The sequence below is a fragment of the Chrysemys picta genome, chromosome 5, assembly GCF_011386835.1.
Source record: "Chrysemys picta bellii isolate R12L10 chromosome 5, ASM1138683v2, whole genome shotgun sequence".
Lineage (NCBI taxonomy): Eukaryota > Metazoa > Chordata > Testudines > Emydidae > Chrysemys > Chrysemys picta.
In genome coordinates this window covers 101,772,240-101,784,459 of record NC_088795.1, presented here as the reverse complement: position 1 = coordinate 101,784,459, position 12,220 = coordinate 101,772,240, and the positions used below count along the sequence as shown (strand labels likewise).

General features: G+C 38.0%; 1 protein-coding gene across 3 annotated transcripts in view; it reads right to left on the bottom strand.

Moving 5' to 3' along the window:
• ARAP2 (ArfGAP with RhoGAP domain, ankyrin repeat and PH domain 2) overlaps window positions 1–12,220 on the bottom strand; it is a 205,577-nt gene that overhangs the window by 161,641 nt on the left and 31,716 nt on the right. For all 3 annotated transcript variants that reach the window (XM_024106718.3, XM_065596990.1, XM_005286388.4), the window contains 4 exons: window positions 11,052–11,131; window positions 6,925–7,013; window positions 5,696–6,058; window positions 1,199–1,268 (listed from right to left, as the gene is read on the bottom strand). In XM_024106718.3, the coding sequence (XP_023962486.2) occupies window positions 1,199–1,268; window positions 5,696–5,979 (354 nt within the window). In that variant the 5' untranslated portion in view covers window positions 5,980–6,058; window positions 6,925–7,013; window positions 11,052–11,131. The remainder of the gene's footprint in view (window positions 1–1,198; window positions 1,269–5,695; window positions 6,059–6,924; window positions 7,014–11,051; window positions 11,132–12,220) is intronic.

Sequence of the window (12,220 nt, the reverse complement as noted above, 5' to 3'; positions counted from 1 at the left end):
AGAAGATCAGGATCTTGTGAACCATAGGGCAAGAGGTAGTTCTCTTGTGGGTGAATACTGCTTGAGAGATAGGAAGCAAAGAACAGGAATAAATGGCCAACTTTCAGCAACCAAAATATCTAGGTACCCAGGGGATGAGTCCTGGAACGGATAGTGTTCAATATATTTAGCAGTGATCTGGAAGAGTAGTAGAGTGAAACGTTACATAAAATTCCTATATAACCAATTTTCATCAAGGAACAAGAAGTCTTTTGATGAAAAGCTGATGCAATGAATTTAAAATGGGTAAAAAGTTATTTTGTACAACATATATCAAAAGATAACTTACCTATGGAATTCACAGTTGCCAAGACAAATAGTTTAATAAGATTTTTCAACACAAGACAACACACACACACACACACACACAGGACAGTAGTGGGAGTAACAAGAGCTGCTTCATTTACATTAACTGTGGCAAAAGTTTAGCAGCCATCAATTCTCAGGTTTGGAAGTATAAGCCAATAGCCAGTGGGCGTCAGAAAGAAATTCTTTCCACTCCCCAATTGCATAGCACTATACAGCTTAGAATATTGTTGTCTTTATATACAAGCCAATTCAGATAAAAGCTAGTCAGTCTTGTTCAATATGGCGATTCCCAGAAGAAAGTTAAAATCAGGAACAGAAACCACACACTGATTAATGAAAAAAAGATGTGTGCCAAATTCAATCCCTTTTTCAAGCTTATCACTGCTTATCCATCATGCTCAGCTTGCGATGACAAGCCAGGACAAAAGTCACTACCATCGGCTAAATAGAATTTGATCCCCGCAGTATGGTTTGCATGATCTTGTTCAGTTTTTCAGATATTCTGCAGTACACATGTCTTCTACAAAAAAAGCAGAAGTTCTGAGAATACCTTTCTGGAAAGGTCAGGAAGGGGATCAGAAAAAAAGAAATATTAGCGGAAGAGCCCAACAGTATCTTCAAACATTTAATATAGTGTCACATCCTAATATTTTGCAAGTGAAAATACTATTTAGAAACAAGTTATAAACAAATACTAATTTATATTTATTTTTGAATTCTTTTATGTTACAGTAAGCATAGCTCATCTGCACTTTACCTTTCCAGTTAAATGGTAGGAGACCAAAACATACTTATTTAAAACACACACACACACACACACACACACACAGAGAGAGAGAGAGATGCTTACCTTATCATTATTGTAATAAGAAATACTGTCTCCATCAAACTTAACCCAGCGCTTCTGAAACATACGTTTTCTGTAAATTAAAAATTAAATATTTTTAAATGATTATAAAAAAAAGGTAGTACCACATTGAAAAGTTCCCAGTAGAAAATAGAGAACAATAGGAAGAGTGGATGCATGCCTAACAGTATGTAGGCCTAAACATTTACAAAATTAGAACAGTCTCATTTTCAGTTCAGCCACATTACCTTTTCAATATTTTAAAATATTGGTTTCAGATACAAGAAAAAAGAATGATCACTACCATTAAGTGCAGTGTTGCCAATTTATAATGTTGATAAAAACTATCTAGTTTATCTTCAGTAATATAAAAAAAACGGTTAAAATTATACTACTTCTGAAACTCTGCAGTTTTAGAGCCACATTTTCTTGCTTTTTAAAATGACAAACTCCTGACCCATTGAAATAAATGGGATTTTTGCCATCGAATTCAATGGAATCAGGATTTCACCCTACATCTTTTTATCATCCATGCTGCTGTTTCGACACACACAAATGGGGGGAACTGACCATCTAAATAGGACAAACAGTGTAATTCAATATACAGTGTTCAAGTGCAAAAAATAAGCAAACTGAAGAAACAACAATTTCTCCCAAAACTGTTCTAGAGAAACTTAGGTGTTTGTAACAACAGATAGAAGAATTTCAGACAGGTGTGGGTTTCTTTATGTTAATAGCATCCCTTTAAAAGCCTGCCCCCCCTCCGGCTCCCACCACAAGATGAACTCCTTTGATGAATTATTACTCAAATCAATTGTACATTTTATAGAATTATTATTGCGCATAAAGTTATATGTTTACATGCCAAAGCCACAGAAGTCTCTGAAAACATCCGGTACTCCTTTATTCAATCTCTCATCAAAATGTTTGATATCATCCAAAGAATGCTAAATCAGATTCCTAATCTAAAGAAAAATGGGAGCTCACCGTAAGAAGTGTTGCAAAGTAAACAGAGACAGTGGAAAGAAAACCTCTCTCAGATGAGAACCATAGGAAGAAATAGACTAGACTAATAATAGACTAGGACTCCTAAAAATTTCTGAAGTCCCAGATGGGTTCAGGGACTAGTGCAGGCAAACATGTACTCAGGTCCATGCCGATTATTTGCACGCACCCTTGTCCCTTCAGTCCTCTATCATTAGGCACACACTCCTTCTTGGGAATCTCTCAGCAAAAGTGAGAATGTTCCCTGATTTGGTTTGCTGCTGTCCCATCTTCAGTGTTCCCAGAAGTCATAAGGAAAAGGAACACAGAATCCACAAGTACAGGGGATCAAGGATTGGCTGCTCCTCATGGAGACAGAGTTAAGGTTTTAGGTGCCTTGGAGCCAGGGGTGAAAGTAACTTAAAGGACTTGCCACTACGCTGGAGTCCTGAGCAGGAGATGGGGCCTCAAACCAGAAGAGTCAGGGCCTTTAAATCCCCGGGCTCTTTAAATCAAGATTTAAAGGGCCCGAGGCTCTAGCTCCAGTAGCAGCAGCTGGGAGCCCCGGGCCCTTTAAATCAACGCCAGAGGCCCATGGTAGCAGTAGGTGTGGAGGCGGCCGGGAGCCCTGGGGCTCGGGCAGCAATTTAAAGAGCCTGGGGCTCCAGCCACTGCCGGGAGCCCCGGGCCCTTTAAATCGCCGGCCTGGGGGAAGCTGCCCACTGCCTGTACGGTCGGCTGCGTACTGGCTCTTGCCGGTACACCGGACCAGACCAGCTTACTTTCAACTCCTGCTTGGAGCCCCAAGAGAGAAGTTTGAGAACCTGTAGCAACTGGCTCATTGCCATCTAGGGTGATCAGATAGTAAATGTGAAAAATCAGGATGGGGTGGGGGGTAATAGGTGCCTATATAAGAAAAAGCTCCAAATATCGGGATTGTTCCTATAAAATCAGGACATCTGTCACCCTATTGCCATCCCCCCAAAAAGGGTACTTCAGGATACAGTTCACATGACCAACAAGCCATTTACCACCCACACCCCTATTCCCAGAGTTTGCATCTACTCAAGGCCATGGACTACCAAGTACAATATATGAAACAAAATTCCATTAAAAAAATATGCATTATTAACTGGAGTGATTTAACATGATTTGTATTTTTGATTTAGTTGGGGATTGGTCCTGCTTTGAGCAGGGAGTTGGACTAGATGGCCTCCTGAGGTCCCTTTCAACTCTGATATTCTATGATTCTATGATTATTAAGAGCAAACGGAGATGATAAACTCTATATAAAGACCACTTTAAAAAAACTACATGAACCTGAAATAGTCCATTCTGTTCATTAAAAATGTTGATGGCCCATTAGTTATCTGTATATGAGTTTCAATTCTAAAACCTATTAAACAGTTAATTAAGCAAGAATGAGACCCCTCTCTAACATCTTTTTTTCCCAACATTATTTCCCTTCCTGCTAAATGAGTGCTCTGCTTTAAGATTAGTAGACTGTGAGAGTTTATCAAAACTTTAATTAAATAACAGCAGCTCTGGTTTAATTAACTAACATGTATTTTATGACAACAATAAATCATAACTGTTCTCAACCTGAAAAGGCCAGTGTAAAATCCAGTTTCCATTAAAAATGTCAATAAATCCTACAAGTACTACCTCAACATGCTGTGCAGAGGAAAAAGGAAATTCAGTTTTATATACCAAGTAAACTGAGCGGCTTTATATAGTTTAGAGAATTAAGTGGAGAGAGAAAAATTGTGCTCTAATTTTAAGATTTGCAATGAACATAAAATAGAATTCTCAGGGTATAAGTTCTATTTAGCATCTTGTTACACAGCTTTTCCTAAAGTGTGGGACACATACTTGGAGTTTAAATAGGGCCCATGACTCAGTTCATTGGTACATGAATTACAACGCAAGTGTTCTGCACAGCTCTGGTAACTATTTAATGTTATGGCCAGTTTGATATCTTTTGCAAATAGTAAGTTCAGAGGAGAGCCATGAGAATGATTAAAGGATTAGAAAACATGTCTTATAGATAGATCCTTGATAGACTCAAGGATCTCAATTTAGCTTATCAAAGAGAAGGTAAAGGGGCAACTTGATTACAGACTATAAGTACCTACATGGGGAACAAATATTTGATAGTCAGCTCTTCAATCTAGCAGAGAAAGGTATAACAGGATCCAATGATTGGAAGTTGAAGTTAGACAAATTTACACTAGAAATAAGGCATGAGTTTTTAAAACCGTGAGGGTAATTAACTATAGGAACAATTTACCAAGGGTTGTGGTGGATTCCACTGACAATTTTAAAAATCAGAATTGGATGTTTTTTCCTTTTAAAAAAAAATGTGCTGTAGGGATTTTTTGGGAGAAGTTCTGTGGCCTGTGTTATACAAGAGGTCAGATTAGATTATCTCCGTGGTCCCTTCTGGCCTTGGAATCTATGAATTAGTGGAATATCATGTCCCGTTCAGGTGTCCACACTTCAAAAAATGTGTGAACAAATTGGAAGAAAGTTCAGAAGAAGAGAGAGACAAGAATGATCAGAGGTCTAGAAAACCTGCTTTAAAGTGAAAAACTAAAGAAGTTTAATGTATTTAGTTTACTGAAGATAAGGTTCACAAGTGACCTGATTAGAGTCTACAAGTACATACATGGGAAAGAGCTAAATGACAGCAGATGGCTCTTTAATATAGCACAAAAAGGTAAAAAAGGAAAGAGATTCAATGATTCAAAAAATAAACCTAGTCAAATTCATATTATGAAAAGATGCAAATTTTAACAGGGTAATTAACTATTAGAACAATGTAACTAGGATATAGTGGATTCTCCAGCCTTTGTGATCTTTAAATCAAGACTAGATGTTTTTCTAAAAGACATGCTGTAGCTCAAAGAAGTTATGGGCTTCAGGTGATGGATGATGTTCTTTTGTGCGTGCTTTGCAGAAGGTTAGACCAAAAAATAAATTGTGCCTCATAAACTTAAAAAAAAAAAAAAGCTATGAATCAGATCAGAAGATAAGGCAGCCCTGGAACCAAAAAGCCTGAGAAACTCAGCAATGTTTCCAATCTAGGAAGCGATTTTTATATGTACCTACAACAAGTCTGGTAAATGGAATCTTACAACACCAGAGTCCATTGTATTTCTGATTGTGGTCCAATGAAGAACTTTTCTAAAAAGTTTCAGGATAAGACACAATAACAATTTATAACAGAATTCACAACCTATAATTTGTAAGTGCTTGCTAACTGTTTCATTAAAAACGTATCTTTCCTTAAGTGCACCTATTAATCAATCTCTGGAATGAGCAACATTATTTCAAAAATTGAAAAGAATTCAAAAGAAAAAATCTACACCATATTTATTACTAATGTTCCCATCTGTTCCCCAATAAACCCTACTTTTTCCCAAAAGAAAACAATTACTATTTGGACAAACATAACTCATTTTCATAACATGCAAACATAAGATGTATTAAATAATAATAGAAAATACTACATACCCCTGAGGTGACAGTTTATCCAACCACCCTGCTTTAACCTTCTTTACTGATGATCCATAAAAACAGGCATAGGGTGTTATTGAATCGTTCGGGGTGATAATTTGTTTATCACCAAATGGCAGAAAATAAATTGATTCTTTAACAGACTGTTCCAGATTTCTGCTTCGGTTCTTAGTAGGGAATGAAGAATACTTTTTGGCTTTATGGTTTTTTGTTCTTAAATATGGAGAACATTCTTCCACAGTAGTATATTCAGATTCACTAGCAAGTTGTTCTGGAAACATAAATGTATCCTCTTGAGATATCAATTCATTTTTCACATGGTCCTCAGACGATGCTTTCCCTTTCTGGATATTAAATACACTAGAAGAAAACAACAGAATTTTACTCTTGGTTTATTAAATAAGTACATTGCATAAATAAACAAAATTAATAATAATAATTATTATTGTAAACAGTCATTCTAAATTGCTATGAGGTTAGAGACCTTACACTGAAACAAACCACATTTACTTTAATAGTGACCAAGAGTGAATCCTACCATGCCCAATCACTGTGTTTAGCAGTAACACAATATTTATTGGTACATTAGGAGGTCGGAATGACTTCCTGAGATCTCTTCCAACTCTAATCTTCTATGATTCTATGCATTTTGCAGAACTTCAAAGGGAATTAATTGTCCCCAGCATACTGGACCCCATTCATGTCTTTAGGGTTGTGGCCTGGTCTGTTTCCAAGTGAGATCAGGTTAACCCTTTAAAATCTTCAATGGGCAAATTGGCATTAGTTGACAGCTCCCATATGTTGTAGATTGGGGCTGGAGTGTGAGGTAAGTATCACAGCCCCACCCCAAAAGTAAGTACTGGCGTTGGTGGGGGGGAAGGTAAGATGGAGGTTGCATGCAGGCAACGGTCCCCTAGAAGGTATCTAAGATAAAGTTCACAATTTCCCTGCTTTCATGGGAGGGACTGCCAGCAAAACAAGGTGATTCAAACTATATCAACTTAAGTCTGAATAAAGTTCAGGAACCAGGGGGAAGATGTTCCCAGATTGTCCTAGACTACAAACTCAGACTGATTTTGGGGAGGGGTCAGATCTCCATAAACATATTATGCCATCCTGATTGTGATCCCAGGGATGCAGGTCAACCATTTTACTGTATTTCAATAAAGAAGTTGATGACAGGTGTGAGAATTGGTTTAAACTTGTCCTTAATTCATAAGTAATACCGTGATTTATCATGAAGACAATGCTCTTCAGTCACTTCTTTATCTTCAATTTTTTCTTCAAAAGCCAAGAATTCATTTCCACAGATTTCCTGGAAAAAAGAAATCAATTATAGAGACATGCATTTGGTTTGGATTGCTACATGACCTCAATGTTTTTGCAAATATAAAATCAGGAACACGACACCCACTGTAGTAAAGGTGCCACTCTGACATTTAAGCACTTCTTCTTTGCATACGATAAAAGGACAGGTGATCTCAAATGCTTCCAAATAAAGACCAAATTATTTAAAGGTAAGTATTTCACAAATTTTCACTTTTCCCTATTTAAAAACAAACTTCCAAAAGTTGATCTGACAACTTTATTACATTAACATTCAGTTTTCTTGTGTTTCCCACACCCTTTGGAACACAAAAAAACAAACCCCACAATATGCTCCTGTTTTATGATGAAAGCATATAAATGAACCCATTTAAGCTTTGAAGTGCACTTATATCCAGCTAAATGGGGATGGAAAGGAAGGGTTTAGTTTCCAGCATTATTGTTGCTGGGAGGGGGGGAAGGCGGTTGGAGAAGCTGTACATCAAACTTACATTTGAAGGTTGTATCTCAGCAACAGAAAGAGACAGGACAACCATAAACTGAGCATGTGCAGAGGGCACCAGCATACATATATATAACTGACTCCTCAGATTGGACGCCTTTTAAAAGGAGCTTCTAAAACAAGATTGTTTGACTTGTACTATAGTTTAATCAATACATAAAACCATTTCTTGCTCAGGCAGCTCCTCAGACGTCTCCACTCCAATCAGTTGCCTTCCCTCCTGGTTTAACTCAGGCAGGTTTCCAGTCAAACTTCAGTGCAGATAACCACATGAATTCCCAGCTCCCTCATGTTGACTCATCTCTCAGCTGTAACACCTTAGTGACTGATTAATGATTTCCCCAGACATTGCCCATATAAACTGCAGCCTATTCTTTCCAGCTGCTCCCTTGACATCTTTCCTGTCCCAGTGGTGTAACATCTAATACCCAGCCACTTAGAATATACAATGATCAGGCTTTACCTAACTATCCAGAATACTAGTTTGCTACGTGTGTGTGTGTGTGTGTGTGTATATATATATAAAGTTACACAGACTTTGATAATTAAATTTTTCTTAAGAACTACATAGTATTTTCTTATGCATTCCTAGGATATTTGGAATATCTAGTGTTTTCTGATTTTTTCAGTAAATTTTAGTACCTTTCTTTTCCCACCACCACAAACCATATTCTGATGCAGTTGAACATTAGTAGTATGTGTTACCTTTAACAACTTGGAAATTTTGATTACCCACACTAAGAGAATACCAGCGTATTTTTGGTCTGTAGAAAGACTCAACATTATTCATGTTTATATTGTAACCAATTGTGTTTAATGAGATCTGAGTTTGTAAAGAAATAGCAATTCCATTCTATTAGGCAGATAATCCAATATACATGGCCTGTTTAATGGTAGAATAATTTTACATGTAGTACCCTTATAAAAAGAAGGAGATTGTTGATAACCATCCTAAGTGTGTTTTTGTATTCTATTTTGTAACTATTCTAACCAGGGTAAGTAGCATTACGATAAGTTTCAACACTCCCAATACTGCAAAGGCATAACTTAGCAGATAAAAAAGATTTCTAGCCTAAATACAAGTATAGAAGATGCATTTTATTCATTTTTAAAGTATTTTCAACCTCAAGCACAAAATTAAATAATCAGTGTTAGCAAGACATTCTGCACATAAGGAGGGATGGGGGGAGCAAGAAGCTTAAAAAGTCATTTGTGTGACTTCTTTCCCTTCCTAGTTGGGGCAAATAGCACATGACTATCTTTAGTTCATGTAAATATAGAAATAGTTATATACTTGCAGAGGTATTAATCATAAGGCATTTTCTCCAGACTTTGAATCATGTGACCTTTTTCTGCATCCTGTCCAATTTTTCAAAATCCTTTTTAAAATGTTGACACCAGAACTGTCCACATAATTCCAGTATCAGTCTCCCCAGGGCCATACGCAGAGGTAAAATATTTACCTTGTTCTTACTCCTTATCTATACATCCAAAGGTCAAATTAGTGCCACAGCACCACATTGGAAGCTCATGTTTCGTTGCTTGTCCACTATGCACCCTAAATCCTTTTCAAAGTTACTACTTTCCAAGACACAGTACCCATTCTGTAGGTGTGGTCTACATTCCTTGTTCTTAGATATACAACTTTACATTTGGTTGTACTAAGGCAGATCTTGTTTGAATTGGCCCAGTTTACCAAGAGATCCACTTTGCCCTCTGTAGGACAGTGTTCTTCACTGCAAGGCCTGTGAGCTCCCATCGACCCTAAGTGCGGCTTGCTAAGTTCCCTCTAAGCTGCACAGCCGTGCAGCAGGCTATAAATAGCCACACAGCAGCTCTAAAGAGCCACGTAGCAGGGACCTGGAGAGGAGAGAGGTAGGGGGTGGGTGGGAACTGGGGAGGGGAGCAAGTTGGGGCTTGCAGGGCTGGTGTGGGCCTCTCCAGTGACCCCAGAGCTCCCTGCTACTGGACGGGAGAGCGGGTCCTCTTTACCCGGAGCTCCTGTGCTGCCTGCCAGCAGGTGGGAGAAAGGGCCCTTCCCCCGGAGCTCCGTGCTGCCTGCCGCCAGGGGGGAAAGAGGGCTGGGGGGGAGTCCTCTGGCTCCAGCCCCGGGGCAGCCTGCCTGAATCCCAAACTCCTCATCCCCAGCCCCACCAGAGTCCACATCCCCAGCCAGAGCCCTCCTCCCAACATCCCAACCCTCTGTCCCAGCCCTGAGCCCCCTCCCACACTCCACCCCCCTCATCCTCAGCTCCACCCACGGGGTGAAAAGAAAACAGAGGAACAAATTGACCAACCAACATTTGGACTGCCTTACTAGGATTGCAATGACAGATTACAAATACTCCATGAACAAAGTCAAAGAGGAACAGGCACACTTTCGCTCATCCAGTTTTTAAAGTAAGGTTTGCATTATTCTGCTCTTAAAAAGTTTACCTGCATAGGTACCTTTTTAATTCCATATATTTTCCTGGTTATTTTATAAAAGGAGTATTGTTTTATTGTACAAGTAGACTTTGTTTTAGTTACATGAGTGGCTCTGTAACGTTACATCATTAAGGAGTAGTAAGCAATGTGTTAATTTAGTAATTGATGTGGCTCTCATACTGAAAGTTTTTTGCCAAAGTGGCCTCCCTTCAAAAATAGTGAAGAGCACTGATGCAGGATGTCACCATCATTATTTACCACTCTACCAATCTTTGCCTCACCTGCAAATTTTATCAGCAGTGATTTTATATTTCTAGATCATTGTTGAAAATGTTGAACAGCATTGGTGCCTAGTCTAAACCCTGCAGAACCCCACCTGAAATAACTCCATTCAATGAGGATTCCCCATTGACAACAACATTTAACTCCCCTATGAGAAGACACAGATGAATAAGAGTGGACATGACAGACGTATAAGGAAAAATTAATTCAGAGAAGAGAATTCAGATGCTACTATTTACCCATTTGCATATTACAAGAACAGATAGGGAAAATCAAAAAAGCAACAAGTTTTAATACTGATACAAGGAAATATTTTTATATGACACAATTGATCAGTGGACCTCATTCCCACAATATATTACTGAAGACAAGGGCATCCAAAGAAGGATTAGACATTTGATAATGAGAATACCTATAGTTACATTAGATACTAGGACAGCTTCACACTTGAATGTGTACGCCAACTGGTTGGGATGAGTTAGAAACTTCTATTGGGGCAGGTTATTCTATAAACGTCTGTTGCCAGATTTCTTGCATCTTCCTCTAAAGCATCTGGTACTGGCAACAGAGAATAGATTAGATGAACCACCAGCCTGATCTGGTATGGCTTTCCTTATATACTTCATGCAAGGCCTACTACTGCTGAAAGACAAAGTGCATCTCACTCTTCACTATATCAAAGTTACTAGTCCATGAAATATTTGTAGTACAAGTAATTCATGAAGTAGTGTGTGCGCACACATTCATACAGTAGGGAGGGTGGGCAACAAATAACGTACTGCACTACAGTATTTACACCAAAACCTTTCCATTTACCTTGGCATCTGCAGGGCTGTTGAAAAGAAAAGTTTCCCCATATGGAGAGATGACAGATGGCTTTTCCTCACTGGAGGTTTCTTTAAAGAAAAAAAGAAAGTCATATCAAAAAGAAAATAGTACTGTACTTCAAATCTGTATGGGATAGTGCTGTATCTTCAATATGTTTTCTGTTTACACTGCAGCAAATAAAAAGCAAAATTTACTCTTGAATGGATTGGTCCTACGTGCAAATTTGTACTGATCTGTTTTTTAAGTCGATTTAGTTGTTTCAGTGCAAGTCTGTCTGTGGACACTCACGCCTATTCATAATAAAAATGGCTAAAGTAAACGTAGCTATGATTAGTTTGTTACTAACTTTAGCCCAGTCAACTTTAGTCATTTTATTCTGAAGAAGGGGAGAGAGAGTTTCCATACACTGACTCACACTGAACAATTAAGTCTGCTTTAAAACAAATAAATTTTGTTATTTCAGAGCAGGTCTCTGTGTTGACCTGCTTTATGTTGCATTCTGGACTAACGTATCTGAAAATTAGGGTGAAGGCAATGTTCAATTTGTTGCACTACACTCTACAGTCTCTTCTCACCCAACCCCCACTATTGGATAGGGGGTTTTCTTGGGAAAAAAACGGTTAGAAGATTTTAAGCATCTTAAAACTGAAAAGATTTTTAGGAGTATACTTAACAATTTCTACTTGTGATACATTTAAAAAACAAAACAAAAAATATACAAAAGTTTGTGTGTTCTACCCACAATTTATAATAGTTTATTCTTTACAGAAAAAGAGAATGAAGATGCTGCATTTAAATAGAAGTTCTATCCTACAGACTATCCATTAATTGTTCTAAAGAATGAGAACATTTTTCCTGCCTCCTGTTGAAATCCAGCATCTTAATTCTTTTTCTCCGAGTTATTTCTGTCTTTATCATCTTCCTCTGACTTATTCTGCTGTCTCACTATCAATTATATTTGGACATATCAGTTTTAAAGTATCTATCAAACTGACTTTGGACTCTTTAGTTTTCAATCAGTAGCCCTCTTTTTCTGCTCCCTCATTTTCTGGCAAAGGCAAATTTCAACACAATGTTTAGGTTCTAGTTCAGTGTGATCTATTTGCTTGACATGAATATGTCTGAACTTGCACAGGAATTGTTTTCAGTGTGTTAAA